Genomic DNA, 18,284 nt, shown 5'->3' on the forward strand with positions numbered 1-18,284 from the left:
CGAATAGTTAACTGATTTTAATCGCACTGTAAGGTCGGAGAAATTTCTAAGATCCAGGATTTAATAATGCCACGCACAATTGTTAGCCTGTGAAAACTATAACAAAGAGTTTTTAATTTATGTCTTTTATATCCATATGAATGAGTTAAAAAAACACTATTCTGCATTGGAAACCAGTTTACAAAACAGAATATTTTATCTTGATTAGAAAGCGGCCGAAGGGGCAATACCACAGACACGTTAAACCTATAAGAATAAGACCTTTTTTGGAGTCGATTATAAAGCCGATATTAATATTTATGACGATATGATGTCATTGTTCAAATTATGAACAGACCAATCAAATCTGGGTGGCTAGCCGAATGGCACAATCGCTCACGAAACGCTCACGAAACGAAGCGCTAGTAGATATCTATCTCTATCGCGCTTGCGTATTGGCGCGACAGAGCCAGCGGCGTATCGCTTTCGTTTGGCGTCGGAGAAATGCCATTCGGCTACGGGGCCTGTAAAGATGTTTATGTAGCAATAGGTGTAAGTAAAAGAAAAGTAAACTTGAACGTAAAGTTTATAATATTACTGCAAATGTAAACATATTTACGGCACATTCACAGGAAATCTTATTCTGTAACATGCAATGTAAACCTATTATGTCACAATTTGTGACAATGTTTCTATGGAAGACAGATTGTAAACTGAACTTTGGTGCGATAAGTGAAAAGATAATTCTGTCATGTGTGTTGGAAGCATATTTTTGTCATGCAGTGTGTAAAATTATTTAAATGTAAAGGTATTTTTGTAACACTCAACTGTAAAGGTATTTTTGAGCCCGACTGTACCTGCAAAGAAGAAAACAATATACATAACCTCATTACATTGCAAAAAATACGTTATAGATTTATGGAACACTTAGGAGACGAGTCCGACTGGCACTTTATTTTTTCTCCAATCTAGACAGTTGTCATGGTTCTGCGGTGTCCTCCATTAATATACCGGGTGCCCGGTAATTAACTTTTTTTTACACACTTTTTAAAGTTTTAGGTAGTATTAAAATTTTAAAAAGTGTTAAAATCTCGAAAACCAGGCGATTTTTACTAAACCTTAAAGTCGATTTTCTGGACCAGTATAAGGTGGCTCTTGGTGGTTAAAAGGTTGTCCATTAATTACCGGGCACCCTGTATATGAAGAACCTGGCAAATAAAATTTAAAAAAGTATTTTTTTATTTATTTCAGAAAATCCCATGATTACTGACATACTACATATACTAACGCTACAGCTATTTTATTCAGCACTTACCAATACAATACATTCTCATCACGCCTGACATTATCCGTGGCGCAATTTGGTAAGTGATGGAAACTTGGACAGTAAATTTAACAAGGTATACTTACGATCTAGAACTCTATAATATCTTTCCTATAAATATGCATAGAAAAGGAAATCTTTAAGGTGACACTCTATCAAATAGGTAATGCAACAATCGTATAAAAAATAAACATTAGGTAATACTTATTACTGCGAAATAGGAAACAAATCAAATTCTTAAATATTTTTTGATATGAAGTAGTCAGTAATAAACATGGAAAATTAGGTAGACATGGACTGGAGCAACATCGTTATAAAGCAGCCTTTTACAGTTACATCATCATATATAAAGTAATAATTGTTTGTAAAAAAATATAAAATAAAATTTATTATTATTTTTGCTAGGAAATAAATTACAGATAATATTTATTAACATTTATAATTTACCTACTTTACGTATCTACGCAATCTTTATAAGTAGGTAACCTGTTACAAACTGTCAATGTTATTTTTTTTTAATAGCCTGTTTATGTGTCCCACTGCTGGGCAAAGGCCTCTCCACGTGATTTCCACAGCTCCCGTTGGTGTGCCATCTGTGTGTGTGGGTGTGTGCAGGGACCCGCTATCTCCGTCTGGGCCTGCCACGTCCGCGCTTAATTTGAGGCATCCACTTGGTGCAGCATAGCAACCTATCCGGGTGCATGCGGTAAACGTGGCCTGCCCAGTCCCACTTTATAACATGGTATAAAAAAGTAACCCGTTTACCTCCCAAATACGCAACAGTTGTTTTTATAAATTACTGACGCAGCTCGTAGGCATAAGAATTTCACCACCTCTGATGTCCTCCCGTGGCGTATCTATGGGTGTCGTAGAAGTCCACTGTGGTATACAGGTTGAATTGTGATGGGGCCGGAGTGCTACCAACCTGTTAATCTTTTCGGAAAGAGACGAGTCGCAGAATGTATAGGATCCCATATGTTCCATGAACTTTCTCTAACGAACAGACTCTACCAATATCACAAATTCGGTTTTTTTAACCATTGTAAATTTCATGTACTCTGCCTACCTGTTTTGGGAATACAGTCGTGAGTTTATGCATATATACCTATACATACATACACGTAAGTGTATGATTCTACATATAACCGTCGACAATCGACGTAACACATGTAATTGATGGCTTCCACCCTGTACCGTTACCATGGGCTGCCCAAGTGAGAGCCGTATTACTTTACTCAGAAAGTAAGTGAGTTTACGTTTGTTTACAATATATTGTGCCTAACTTCACGCCAAAGAAGCTGCTTCTATCCCTTTCTAAGTTTATCAATAAACGGAGAAAGAACTATAGGCGAATGCTACGCCTCTGGTGTTTACGCGATGGAACTAAAATCATAAGTAAATGTAATTTACCTATCGAAATCTGTCAATATAGGGTCTACTGCAAATTTCGAAACATACGCACTGAGGATTCTTCCTCTTTCACTTTATACTGATAAGAGTAAAAGAGACGCATGTCCACATTTCGATAACTTCGGTATTCGGTAGTAGGCCTCAAACCATAGGCCACGTCATTCTGACATGACATTTCTGTCAAGTTATACAAAAATCACACGGAATTTTCACAATTATATTTGCAGTTTTAAATAAAATTATGACTAACATATTGCATTAATTTATAATATTACGTGAAATTCAAGATTAGCTAAAATTGAATAAAAAGATAAACCAGTAAACAAATCAAATAAGGTAATGAGTTATTTTTGGCCATCATATTGTACTATTTACAATTGAGATGATTATTATAATGCTCAAAGCAGTTTTTGGTTTCAGAAAGATGACGGAAGCTATGATTGAAATCAATATTTCCGAACAAACCCGTATGGTATTCAGTCAACGTGGAAGATGGTTCAATTGATATTAATACTGTGGCACTCTGGCAGTTACGCTACTCAAAACCTTAGGGCAGCAGAGGGAGCAGTACCAATTTATAGGTGTTTTTGTTCCGCGATACACTTAATGGTATTATTGGCCATGATCATCACAGGTATATGTATAGAAGTGCTCCAATAAAGGAAAAAACCTCAACTCCAAAAAATAATTCTGTTACTAAAATAAAGTATTTCATTAATTGACTTTGTTTATTTGTGATGTTCTTGAGTAGTAAAGAAATAGAAATATTTTTTACAGAAAAAGGGTTCATAGCATCTTATATAGAATTAGCTTTTGCCCGCGGTTTCGCTCGCGTACTAAAAGAATTCTTATTCAAACATATACAAATAATAAAATTTTCATTTGGATCCGTAGGTTTCTATGCAGACGTTTGTCTGCGTTTTTTTCAATTACTCATATTACTATTGTTTTTAAAAAAGAAATGCTTGCAGTGGTTGTACAAATGTTACACAGCAACCACAGCGTAGGTAGTAGGTACGAGTAGGTATGTATTCTATATACACTGAGGAAATTACATATTGTACAACAGAACTCACATAGCTCCGTATCTGGGCACTATTGTCGGTGGGTAAAAAGTACTTTCTCGCATTATCGCTTACAATTACCGATTGCCGACCGATTACCCCTATCCCTAACCTTACCCCTATCCCTATTAGGGTTTGTTGGGATTTTCCGCCAAGCAAAGAACCGGGAAATGAACTTGAAGGCTGTAGGCATAAACCCTATAATTTATGAATTGCACACTATTGGCGCTTTGTAAATAATTTGTAATTGTTCAAAAATACTTCTTTTCATTCATAAAACATTGTATTGTGTAGTTACTAAATAGTCATAAGTTTAGCATTTCAATATGTGCAATATTACTTTTATGATTAACAAAGTAATTGTTATTCCTGTAATTTTTTCTTCTGCTGTATGTTGTATTAAATATTGTATGTTTGTGCTGATTGCCAAGTTGCCAATGCTCCCAATAAATTAAAAAAAAATAACTTTGTCAACTTTGACACTAGGACTTAGCTGAAATATCAATCGTTGACGCTGAACCATGGACTTTAAATCTATGCGCTAAACGCCGATCGAAATTCAGTCTAGCTCTGTCATGTCAATACGGAAAAGTGATAGAGATAGCTAAGCTACGATAACGATATTAATCATAATCGTTTGTGCATTTGGCTACGTGCCCTGCCAAAAAATTAGATACAATTTTTACTTGTTTCAAAATGCTTTTTCTACTCACTTTTGTATCAAATTATAATCTTCATAATGGCCCCATAATGGCTTATTGCCTTCAAAAGTTCTATACCTTACCTTAGACTGTCGTTACCTATGTCGATGTCGTTGTAATTGATGTTTGATATGTACGAAAACGCTGAATTTTAGGTTTTTAGTTTTCGTTTCACATCAATTTATTAAATACTTAGCCAGTTACTCAAGAATATTACAAATTAAACAAAGTCACAGAATGAGATACTTTATTTCAGTAATAGGATAATTTTTTTGAAGTTTTTTCCTTTGGTTCACTTCTAATATATACCCACGAGATATGGTGTTATGGTGACTACAGGTACAAGTATTGTGCATTGAGGAACTAACATGCCCATGAATTGGTACTGCCTGCTGCTGTAGGTAATCAGTTGATTCTTAACTGCCTCAATCATTATCAATTTGAACAATCTTCTACGTTCGGTTTGCTGAATACCATACGGCTGGCATGGAAATATTGTTTTCAATAATATCTTCTTTTTCTGAAAGCAACCAATATAATCATCTCAACTGTAGCTAAACAGTACAAAATGATGAATAAATATAACTCATTACCTTTGTAAAAGTATCAAACACTGGTTTCATCACTGGTTTATCTTTTTATCGAACTACTGACTAACTGGTACATGTAAGCTGTTCTTGAATTACACGTAATATTATAAATTAATACATATTAGTCATAATTGTATTTAAAATTGCAAATATAAACGAGAAAATGTTGTGGGATTGTTATATAATTTGACAGTAATAATGACACATCACAGTGAATTGGTGGTTTACTTTTACGCTAGTGACTGTCAATGATTACTCACGTAAAGTATTGAGTTTTCACTAGAGACTGTCAAATAGTTCTGGTTCTATTGACTTCATACAATCAGAAAGAGAGCGCCTTAGCTGTAAAGTTAGGAACGTATTGAAAACTCGGAGTAAACACGTTGATAACTTATGGTACCGATGAAAATTTTAGTACGTGAGCGTTTCCGCTTGGAGCGCTGTTCAGTTTTTCCATACATTTTCCGTAACTCTCACTGAAAACGTAACGTATTTTTTAACTCAAAAAAGTCATGGTAAGGCTACTGATCTAATTTTCCTGTTTAGTTCAATTCTGTGACCTTTTTAATATTTCGAGTTAATTCAGGCGACATTGTTGGAATTAACTATTTTAATTAGGCTGGTGCAAACACAGTCTGGCCATTCACGATTCAACTGGCACCGCGAAATCGTCGCTAATATTATAAGTAATGTTAGTATACAACTAACTTAGTGTTGTAAAAGTTTGCAAAATTTTTAAAATGAAGTGGGCTTTTTATGTAATCGTGTTTGTGTACATGTTTTATAGAGCGGGTGAGTAGTATATTATGTAAACTATTTGTAGAAACTACACTTGTAACCATACTTTAGCTTTTTGTCTCATTTCGTCTCATTAAAATATTGTAAAAACAAATGAACTAAAGGAAATACAGAAAGACATTTTTATTTCTAATCGTTACTTTTATTTAACTGCATACTTAGTCTACGAGTCATTACTGTTAGTTTGATTTTCTGTCATAATACAAGCTCAATAAAGTTTATGTTAAACGCACCAAGCATATTTGTATGAGTAATAATAAAAATAAAATATAAAACCATTAGTAATACTTCAGGCTAGAAAGACTTTGCTTCTAGTAGCATTCATTTCTGTGTAGTAGGTAAAAGTAGCATTTTTTTTTATACTACGTCGGTGGCAAACAAGCATACGGGCCGCCTGATGTAAAGCGGTCACCGTAACCTATCGACGCCTGCAACTCAAACAGTGTCACATGCGCGTTGCCACCCCATTAGAAACTTGTACATTCCTTTTGCTGTGCTAAGTACACAGCAAAAAGGAGTGTACAAGTTCTAAGGAAGGTGCGGGTTGCCGACGACACAAAGGACAATAGACGGAACAAGTTAGTTCCGTAAGTCCTCCCGTCATCAGCACACCGCACCCTCATTGAGCTCTGGCAGCCTTACTCACCGACAGGAACACAACACTATGAGTAGGGTCTAGTGCTATTTGGCTGCGGTCTTCTGTAAGGCGGAGGTACTACCCCAGTTGGGCTCTGCATTAATTAATAGCACATTTTTTCAGTTTATGGACTGAATACAATCGGCAGTAATCAAGTCGTAACATTGGATGACAACTCTGATTATGGAGATGGGATATTTGTTGACGCGGGAGAGCGAAAAATTATTAGCTGTAAAGCGTCGGGTAAAAACCAAGAGGTATGATATGAAATGAAATGAAATGAAATAAAATTTATTCGAAACAACACGTTACATCTTGGCAGTTGCATAAGTGGTAAATGTACAGATTGTTGTTCCAAAAAGGATGCCACTCAGCATATGTCGGAGCACATAGTGCCACGACGCTGATTTTCAGTGGACCCTTAGACTTATATGATATAAAATAAGAATAACATATTAAAGTATGATATAATAATTATGTGTTTACCATGAATAAACTATTGAATCTTGAATCTTGAATCATATGACCACTTTAATGTTATGAATTAGAGATCGTTATCAAGGTGCACTTTTCGTGGCAAACGGTACGGTTGGCAAAAAAAACAAATACTTACATTTAAATATTCACTTTGTTCTTAACTACAAAATACTTACCTTCTTAGGATTACACCTCTACGGTACAAAGCCTTTTCCGATGAACTATATATTTTTAAAACAGTATAGGTACGTAAATGACATTAATTATGTCATAAAAATACATTACGCGAAGTGTAGACATATTATTTTAATCCAAATAATCAAATGCACTCTAGATAAAACTATCTAGAATTGTTATTCAAGTACCCAGTTCAAGTCAAAAGTAGTGCACGAAGCCAAATCTGTTGAACAAATTTTAGTTATTTATTCAGTGTAATATAGATAAATAATTATAAATATGTGTATATTACATAATTTGTTAAGTATATAATGTTTTAAATACTTGTGTATTTGTTTTTTTGCCAACCATACTCTGCCACCAATACAGCACGCTGATAACGATCTTTAGTTATGATAGTGTATTTTTATTCTTATGGTGGACAGGCCAACATGGCTATACTTGTTTAACGATTTAAATCATTACCATTTATCTCGTCATGAATGGCAAGTGGTCAAAGAGAACGGGAACAAGTAGGAGTAATTTATCTCAGTACTTTACTTTCCTGATCTGACCGGAAAAACTGAACCATGAGTACTTACAATGAGAACAGTAAAATTACAGTTTCAGTGTCTAATAAACCAAACTCAAATTTGTTAAGTCAAAATTACTTGATGCTATAGGCTCCCAACAGCAAAGCGGTATCATTCCTTGTATACAACTCTTGAACCAGATTAACTCGCTACTTTCACACTAAGTCTCCTTAAACTCTGTATTGTTTGCTTGTTCTAACTATTACTGTTTCCATAATCACGATAAAACAAGATAAAAATGAAATATTAGTACGTAGCAAAAATCGACTTATTTTTTTTTTATGCAGATAAAATGGTACAACCCTAAAGGGCTCGCCATATCTCGCATCCAATCTGGGCGCGTGTACACGTCGCAGTACTTCGTGCAGTCGCCGCGTGCGCCCGCGCTGGTGCTAAACATCACGGAGGCCCAGGTGCACGACAGTGGGGTGTGGGTGTGCCGCGCGGGAGATACCGTTCGGAATGTCTCCATTTGCGTCATAGGTAAGCTTCCTAAAGCATGACCAGATATGACTACGCGCCATGTTACGGAATAACATTAGAACCTTCAAACTGTACTGAGATGTCACCGCATACATACATCAAAATAACAGCGCCCTCTTGACAATAGTCATATATTTCTGGTCAGGCCTAAAGACCATAGAAGATTTATTATTGGATAATTTCGGCCAACTGAGCCAGTCGCGAAAATGTGTAATTTGTTTTGAGTTCAGGGGATCGATTTTTGAATTTCGAACGCATGAATTCGCCGTTCGAAAGTCTGTGGAAAACGAAGTAATGCTATTTTTGGAAAAGGACGGCTAGTAATTTTAAAATTAGTAATGACCACTCGTTTTCGATTCTGTTAGCAGAATTTAAATCGCTAATCCTAGTAGTGGAGATATTATTGAACAAATTTCACGAAATCGAATGGCCGAGATTCAAAAATCGGCCCCCTGAACTATTAAAGATTACTTACTACTTCTAAAGCCAATTCTTTCATATTCATTACTTTAGCCTTATATACTATTGCGTCCAGATCCTACGGATTTTGAAGGAACACCTACTGAAGTAGCTGCAGATGAGGGTCGCTCTTATACGTTGTCCTGCCAAACAAAGGGAGAACCCGAGGCCACAATATCTTGGACTAGAAATGGACGAGTTATAAACGGTAACGTATTATAAAGATAAGTCAAGCATTTCTATATTTTACTTGAACCTTGTATATGTATATTCTTATAACGTGTTATAATTTTGTAGTAACTGGTGCTAACTTACCTTACTAAGAGTACTTTCTCATATGGTTGAATGGTTCATTTCTTTCTTCACAGAATTTGATTACCAAGACATGCCTAAGTACAGAGTGATGACGAAATACAACAGGCAAGGAATTGAGGGATTACTTACTATTATGTCACTAAGCGTCGAGGATAGCGGTGTCTATACGTGTGTCGCCACTCAAGAAACGGAATTAGCAGACAAATGTGGAAAAAATCAAACTATCGACATTGTTCTTAATATTAACCGTAAGTATTGCATGCCTATACGCAATTGTTGACTTTTTTATATCATCGTCATTCTCTTGCCTGGCCCCGTAGCCGAACGGCATTTCTGCGACGCGAAACGCCACCGAAACGCCGCAGAAATGTAGTCTGGCTCTGTCGCGCCAATACGCAAGAGCGATAGAGATAGATAGCTACGAAAGAGATATTATCGTGAGCGTTTCGTGAGCGTTTGTGCATTCGGCTACGCGCACTGTTCCCTTGGGTTTAGTGCAGCTTGTATTTTTAACCCCCGACGCAAAAACGACGGGGTGTTATAAGTTTGACGTGTCTGTCTGTCTGTCTGTCTGTCTGTTTGTCTGTCTGTCTGTGTGTGTGTCTGTCTGTGGCATCGTAGCTCTCGAACGGATGAACCGATTTAGATTTAGTTTTTTTTGTCTGACAGCTGAGTTAGTCGGGAGTGTTCTTAGCCATGTTTCATGAAAATCGGTCTACTATGTCACGGTCGGGGGTTTTTTCAAATTTTTAATTTTGTGGTTAGGTTATTATTCTATACTAGCTTTTACCCGCGGCTTCGCCCGCGTAATAAAAGTATTCTTATTGAAACGTTTATCCCTATCCTTTCCCTATCCCTGTCCCTTCCCTATCCCTATCCCTATCCCCATCCCCATCCCCATCCCCATCCCCATCCCCATCCCCATCCCCATCCCCATCCCCATCCCCATCCCCATCCCCATCCCCATCCCCATCCCCATCCCCATCCCCATCCCCATCCCCATCCCCATCCCCATCCCCATCCCCATCCCCATCCCCATCCCCATCCCCATCCCCATCCCCCCCATCCCCATCCCCATCCCCATCCCCATCCCCATCCCCATCCCCATCCCCATCCCCATCCCCATCCCCATCCCCATCCCCATCCCCATCCCCATCCCCATCCCCATCCCCATCCCCATCCCCATCCCCATCCCCATCCCCATCCCCATCCCCATCCCCATCCCCATCCCCATCCCCATCCCCATCCCCATCCCCATCCCCATCCCCATCCCCATCCCCATCCCCATCCCCATCCCCATCCCCATCCCCATCCCCATCCCCATCCCCATCCCCATCCCCATCCCCATCCCCATCCCCATCCCCATCCCCATCCCCATCCCCATCCCCATCCCCATCCCCATCCCCATCCCCATAAGAAACCTACGTGCCAAATTTGAAATCTTTAGGACCAGCGGTTTCGGCTGTGCGTTGATATGTCAGTCAATCAGTCAGTCAGCTTTTTCTTTTATATATTTAGACACAACAACAGGGGAGAAGGTATTTAACTTCCGCCTCGTTAGATTTTAAAAACGTTGTATTTATCGTGATCAGCGACCCGATAAACATAAAAACGATACCCATATTAACTTTTTGACTTTATCACCCCCTTTTCACCCTTTTAGGGGTTAAATTTTCAAAAAACCTGAAACACGTATTCAGTCATATGTCTTAAGGAATCTTCCTGTGAAGTTTCGAATAAAATAGTCAAACTAATCTTGTTTCCCCATACAAACTTTGAACCCCCATTTGACCCCCTTAGGAGGTGAATTTTGGAAAATCCTTTCTTAGTGCTCCTCTACACTATATAAGGAGCCTACGTGCCAAATTTGAAATCTCTAGGACCAGCGGTTTCGGCTGTGCGTTGATATGTCAGTCAGTCAGTCAGTCAGTCAGTCAGTCAGTCAGTCAGCTTCTTCTTTTATATATTTAGATATCTTTCGACACTTCATTAATCATATTAGTTATGCTTTATTTTCATATTATTTGTCCATTTTTTTCATATTACTTCATGGTTTTCTATTTCCCTTACCTTTGGCATCATATGACCTTCGTCCCTCCTCATCCCTATGCTTTACGATTTTAATAAAATTTTTAATCGTGTGAATGGAATTGACCGTTTCTCTATAATTTTACCAACAAACCATAACTTGCAGATGCCCCTACCTTTGGAGATAGGACGAAGGAGAATGTTTACGGAACCGAAAGTGAAAGGTGGGTTGATTCATTAGTGATATCACATTTATCTGACATTACGTTGTTAGCGAATAGAGGTATTCGCTAACAACGTAATGTCAGTTGCAGTATGTTACTTTTCAAAACTGCAATAGGAATATTTAACCATGATAGTCATTCCTATTTCTAATGGGTTAGCAATAGAATGAAATATTTTTACCTATTTCAGTTTATTTCTGCGATGCGAAGCTGATGGCTACCCTCTACCAACCTATAAGTGGTTTGTAAGAAACGAAGGACCGAATGCAGTCCAAATATCTGACAAAGAAATAGTTACTGCTGATAATAATTCTGCTTCCATTTTGCCAATAAAAGTATCACAGGATAGCTTCGACAGTCAGTACATTTGCCAAGCGTCAAACCAACTAGGAGATGTTGAATTAGAATTTCATATACTGGAGTCTATGATCCCCAAAAAACCTGATGAGGTACGTACATTATATTTATAAATTGGTGGTACCTATCGATTACTGATTCTATTGAATAATCCCATACGGATTTACTTTGATCTGATAGCGAGCGCAAAAATGCGGCAAAATTTTCAATCATCATGTCTATTGAAATGGTAGGTAGAAGTGAGGAAAGCCCGTTAAATACATGTAAATAGTAGTGAAATGTTTTGTTCCGCAATTATTTATGAAATAATATCGTTTCCAGGTAGAACTTAATGAGGATCTAACGACGAGCAAAACCATTGTTTTGAATGTTTCGTGGAATGAAGAAATACGATTTGATATAAACAGTAAGTAAATACCCTATTGGGGAATTTCATTAGAAGTATTTTATACCTACTCCAATGATTTACTACATACATACATATAATCACGCCTGTATCCCATAAAGGGGTAGGCAGAGCACATGAACTACTGTTTCAGTGCCACTTACTAAACTGATGATTATGATTTACTAAACTGTCATATATGACAAGCCACGCTTTTAATCGCTTTGTTTACTTTTTAGAAATTGAAGTACAATATATGCCAACGGCGCAACTGCCAAGAAAAAGAGCGACTGCGTTGAGAGAACGAGATTGGAAACATTCAAGACTATATTCAGCCCCGACTGGTGAAGTTCTTGAAGATAGTATGTATACTGTATATAAACCAGCATTAGTACTTATGTACCTACCTACACATTCATATATTTTTGTTACAACCACTAAAGAGTCTTTACTAAGGATAGCTAGTATAGTTACATAGCCGCTAATATATTACGACATTAGAAATCAAAAATCATAAAACAGAAACATTTACTGCAATTAACGCTGATATATGTAGTTAATATTCTAATAAATGCAACCTTGAAAATAAACTCCTCAGTATAAACTTTTAAATTGTTTAGGGAGATTTGACTACTAGTAATAGTGGTACATAGTTTTTGTTTCTTTATCTTCTACATCTACCTATATCTTTTTAGATCTATTTCATAAGTAGAATTACTATTTATAAATAATTTCAGGCACTATGGCTGTATTAGAGGGTTTAGAGCCATCGACCGAGTATTGGGTGCGATTACGCATCAAGAACGACATCGGTGACTCACTCTGGTCTAACTCAATTAGAGCATCAACCAAAGAAGGGAGCGATGAAGAGGAAGAAGAGAGTGAAGTTAAAGAACAGTCGAAAGAAGATCGCGATGTAGAAGAAGCCACTGAGGCCGAGACAGAAACAACTGAAGACGATTCGCTTGTTACTACTGAGAAGCAAGCAACGCCGCCATCAGAAGATTCTGGAAGGTTTTACGGCCTGTTCTTTGCCGCAGGTGTTTTGATAGTCGCTGTCGGTTGCACTTTTGTTGTGAGAATGGTTTAGCATTGTGATCACTATTCAATTCACCTTTTAAATCACCGTTTTTTTTTTGTCATTTCTCCGAATAATTTGCAATTTTAATACTTTGGATTGGGTTTATTTTGGATTAAAAAATCGGATATTTGGGTAGTTAACTATTATAATTACAGTGTAAATATTGAGGTTCAAATATTTAATTCGCTTCATTTTGTATAGGTAATTTCATCTTAAGAAGAACGGGTATAGCTGGAGAAATATTAAGTGTATATTTTAAGAGTGTATTATACTTAAAGCATATTTGCAGCCAACACTGCGGTGTGTGAAATAAAACAGCATTCGTAATCATAAATAGTATTTTTTACCCCAGCCTAATTTTGAATTTCACGTTATGCAAATAGACCATAAACATGGCTCACCCGTTCATATTTTATTTCGCTGTTAGGACCATAGTAAAAAATTGGAATATTGCAGATTTTCAGATTCCTCTATCCACCGAAAGTCCTACACACATCTGCACGGGTAGCATGGTCGCGCGATAGACGATAAAATATCAGGCCGTCCCTATCGCACTATTAGTAAGTGCGATAGGGACGGCCAGATGTTTTATCATTTATCGTGGGACCATAATTGCCTGCCTGGAAGGCAAGTATGGTCGCGCGATAAATGATAAAATATCTGGCCGTCCCTATCGCACTATTTGTGAGTGCGATAGGGACGGCCAGATGTTTTTATCATTTATAGCGCGACCATACTTGCCTGCCTGGACACACAATACTCACGTCTGGATTCCCATAAGAAGTAGGCAGAATACACGAAGCCGCTAAGGTTTCGGAGTGGAGTTGAAGAAATACGAAACTGTGACACAAAAAACAATAATGAATAGCAAGCAATGTAAAACATTCACAATCACAATGTCAGTGTCATTTTCTAAGTTAATAATATATAAGTTAAATAAATAAAATATAAGTTAATCCAAAAACTGTTTCTTGTATACTACTAAACCGTGAGAGACACAAGTTGTTTGTACATACATACATACATACAATCACGCCTGTGTCCCATGAAGGGGTAGGCAGAGCACATGAAACTACTTAGGTTTCAGTGCCACTCTTGGCAAATAAGGGGTTGAAAGAAAACGAAACTGTGACATTGCAGTGACAGGTTGCCAGCCTCTCGCCTATACGCCACAATTTAACCCAGTTGTTTGTATTTTTGTTTATTATTTTGTCCATCTCAATTTATTACCAATTAGTCTACTGTTCGTTTTGAATAATGTTACATACCAAATTCGTACACGATACATAAAAAACCGGTCAAGAGCGTGTCGGGCCACGCTCAGTGTAGGGTTCCGTAGTTTTTCGTATTTTTCTCAAAAACTACTGAACCTATCAAGTTCAATACAATTTTCCTAGAAAGTCTTTATAAAGTTCTACTTTTGTGATTTTTTTCATATTTTTTAAACATATGGCTCAAAAGTTAGAGGGGGGGGGACGCACTTTTTTTTCATTTAGAAGCGATTATTTCCGAAAATATTAATATTATCAAAAAACGATCTTAGTAAACCCTTATTCATTTTCAAATACCTATCCAACAATATATCACACGTTGGGGTTGGAATAAAAAAAATCTTTACATGTAGGGGGGGTACCCTAATAAAACATTTTTTCCACTTTTTATTTTTGCACTTTGTTGGCGTGATTGATATACATATTGGTACCAAATTTCAGCTTTCTAGTGCTAACGGTTACTGAGATTATCCGCGGACGGACGGACGGACGGACGGACGGACGGACGGACAGACAGACATGGCGAAACTATAAGGGTTCCTAGTTGACTACGGAACCCTAATAAAACGCAGGTTTCTAAATAAAATACACACATATTATGTCTTTATGAATCACCTTTAATGGAGGCAGAAACATTAGTATTGACAGTGTATATAATACCCGTAGAATTGCAATCGTAAAAAAAAAACAATTTCGACGTAACTATATTTTAAATGAGATTTCAGAACACTAAGTGCCAATGAAACGGTTATATAAACATTTTATAAACAATCATTATCATTACAATATCTAAATCTTTAAATTTAACATTTAGAGACTGTAAACTGTACTTTTTAAACCTGAGTTTGCGTATTGTGACTGCAGACTACAGATATTAATGGAGTTATTATGACTATATTCCAAGGAACCTAGTTCAGATGCAAACTTTTACGATTCTTCTCTTCAAACTAGGTAATAAGAAAGAAAGACAAAGATAGATATTCTTTTTTTATTCGCTACCGTGCTAAGATTGGCTTCTTGGCTAGGTACCTTGAAATATTTTTCTTACTAAGGCAGAAGACACATTGTGTTTTAAAGGTAAACCACAATACATTCTAGGACATACACTTATTGGATATGAAGCAAACAACGAGTTTTGCTATGACGATCTGACGATGCGCACGGAAACATAGACAGGAATGCTGCTCAGACGATAGCTGAGGACTACATCCAACATTGTTCTTAACATTCAGGCATTTGATTATAATTACCTAAGGACTGCTAAAATAAACTACTGTATAAAACACTAATTGCACAGAGTAATAATTGCTGGATAATTATGCATCAATATTAGTCTCCTTTTAAGTCTTACTTTATAAGTATTGTCCGTTTCGAAATAGCCACTGTCTTTGGTTTAGTCAGACAGAGAAAGACGCGTAACTAGGTTTTCATTGTATATATGTAGACCTATGTTATTAGGTAAATACTTATTAATTAGTTATTTAAAATCAATACAATTGTTATAATTGCTCAGTGTGCACATCGTTTGTTTTTTTAGACTTCTTAATAATTCATTCCGTACTTTCTGAATTAATTATAAAATACATAAGAAACTCAGTCTTAAGCACTAGGAGCTAGGAGCCTCATAGACTAAGAGCTTATCCTGGAGAACCTTATCCTTTGCTAAAAGAAACAGAAGTTGATTTATATTAAATTGTTTATTATTCCTGTAGATAGCTCTTAGGCCATTAGTCAGTGTTTTTAAAATTGACGGACGTTATTGTTTTTGGTTGACCAAAATAATTGTCTGGGTATGTACAAACTTTTATATTTACAAAAAAATAATTAAATAATCACACAGGAATGTCTTAAATAATCAAATACATTAGTTAATTTTAATAAGCAAAATCTTTGGTATTTTAGTACATATAGTCTTTCTAAAAGATTGTATTCATAATAAAATATAATATATCGTAAAATTAAGTATTATATTGAAATCACACATCTACTTAAAGAATAATAGAATACTAAGTGTATATAAGTGAAACAGCAGATTTAGCTGTTCTATCTGCGGGTTGGAAAAATAGCCGTAATTTTGAAAACATAACCGTAAATGAGGTTTAGGACTCATAGTGAACTTTTGAGAAACCAGTATTTTGGAAGATAAATAATAGCTTTGTAAGGTTATTTTATAATTATAACCTATTATATAATAGACAAGGGTGGAAGCCAAAAACGATCATACCTTGTATGATGTACGGAAAATTTGCAATAACTGACCCTATTTTATCGTAAAATAAATGTGTGAGCTTCGAATCAAAAAAAAAAAACTGACCCTATATGTGACTAAAGAAAAGAAGGCTGTTCGTGTAAGGCATTTTACAAGGAATCAGTCTTATCACAACATTAGTGTGACATAAACATTCTAAATCCAAAAACGTTCCATTAGCAAAATGCTTCGTGATTTAACGGCCTCCTTACTCTAACTAGTAAACATGTAATTAGAGTTTAAGATATAGTATTATTGGTTACATAAGATGTGTAAAGCTTAAGAAAAAATGGAGGTCATGAGTTTGTCAGCTAAAAGACGAGGATCTCTAGAACTGAGTAATATTCACAATAACGACATAGTTCTAAACATCAGTCTATATATAAATAATATATATACAGCGGACTGCGGTTAGTTTAGTGGCAAGTGAACCGTCGAATGTTAACTATTAACGACCTGAGTTAATGCATCGGTATGTCCATCTACATTAGCTGCCAAATTTGAAATACGCTTTACGCATCTAATGTAACGGAGATATCTTTTGTATTAGGGCATATATTAAGTTGGGTTATCGGTTCATCGTCTAAGCCTAATTATAGGCCGCGTACTGTATAAGCTGAAAATGAATGCAATTGTATTCACTCAACTAAAAATATACGTACCTATACCTTTAACAAGTTATTTAATCTTAACATTTAACTGCTTAAATTGAGGTTAACAAGTCGTAGACTATTTACAAAGCTAAACCAACCCGATTACAAGTTTACATGTACATTAAGATTTTATGGTTGAATCAATAAAATAAACAGCATACGTTTTACTGCCTTAATCTGTAATTTTATAAATCTTTAAAACAATTATAGAATTTGTATTATAGTAGGAATGATATATTTTTATTTTGATACCACGCCGCACCAAGCTTAAAAAACTCGAGTATTACTTTTTTATATCACCTTATGGAATGACAATTTTTACCTGCATTTTCAGGTATACATAATTATGGCATAGCTGAGCAATCAACTGTCTTCGCATAAAATATTAGTACATTATCTTCAAAAATTAAAAACCTTTTATTTATTCGTTTTATTTTGGGTGTTTTGACTACTTATAGTTTGCAATAACTCACTTGGTGCCCTTCTTAACAGATATTTATAAATTTATGTATACCTACCTAACAACACTAAAGCATAAATATGTTATATATATAAAAATGGTTAAGAATGCAAATGAATTTGATTCTTATTTGCACATTTGTAATAAAGCAAAGTAATGATGTGAGTTTAAAAATAAATAGGTAATTACCTAGACTTGGCTCACGAGATAACCGCCATGTGGGATGTTGATTCAACGATCATTGTTCCGATAGTCGTTTCAGCGAACGGTCTCATAGCGAAGAGTCTCGATCAACATCTTAAGAGACTCTCGCTAGGTGGCTGGATCAAGGGCCAGATGCAGAAGGCGGTGATCTTGGACACGGCGCGGATAGTCCGACGGTTCCTCTCTCTGCAGCCCTAACCACCGGCAGCTTGGGCCCTGCCCCGCTGCTGGCGGCACCCTAGGTTAGGTTTTTTATAATGTGTTTATATGTTTTTTATATTGTTTTGTATGTGTTTTTGTATTTTACTTTTATATTCATATTATAAAAAGCTTAACCTAAGAAGCAAAATAAATAAAGGAAATAGGTAATTAATTTCTTTTTTCTCA

The 18,284-nt window shown here is 36.2% G+C and overlaps 1 protein-coding gene across 1 annotated transcript; it reads left to right on the forward strand.

Annotated features, from left to right (window-relative positions):
- The first annotated feature begins 5,702 nt into the window (after positions 1–5,702).
- On the forward strand, positions 5,703–13,389 carry LOC125226922 (limbic system-associated membrane protein-like). The gene is made up of 10 exons (XM_048131105.1): positions 5,703–5,860; positions 6,627–6,760; positions 8,017–8,212; positions 8,748–8,879; positions 9,040–9,234; positions 11,181–11,238; positions 11,429–11,687; positions 11,917–12,001; positions 12,220–12,342; positions 12,718–13,389. Exons 1-10 carry the CDS (start codon positions 5,809–5,811, stop codon positions 13,068–13,070), a joined length of 1,587 nt encoding a protein of 528 aa, XP_047987062.1. The 5' UTR covers positions 5,703–5,808; the 3' UTR covers positions 13,071–13,389.
- The last annotated feature ends 4,895 nt before the right edge of the window (positions 13,390–18,284 follow it).

Source organism: Leguminivora glycinivorella, chromosome 1 (assembly GCF_023078275.1).
Source record: "Leguminivora glycinivorella isolate SPB_JAAS2020 chromosome 1, LegGlyc_1.1, whole genome shotgun sequence".
Classification (NCBI taxonomy): domain Eukaryota; kingdom Metazoa; phylum Arthropoda; class Insecta; order Lepidoptera; family Tortricidae; genus Leguminivora; species Leguminivora glycinivorella.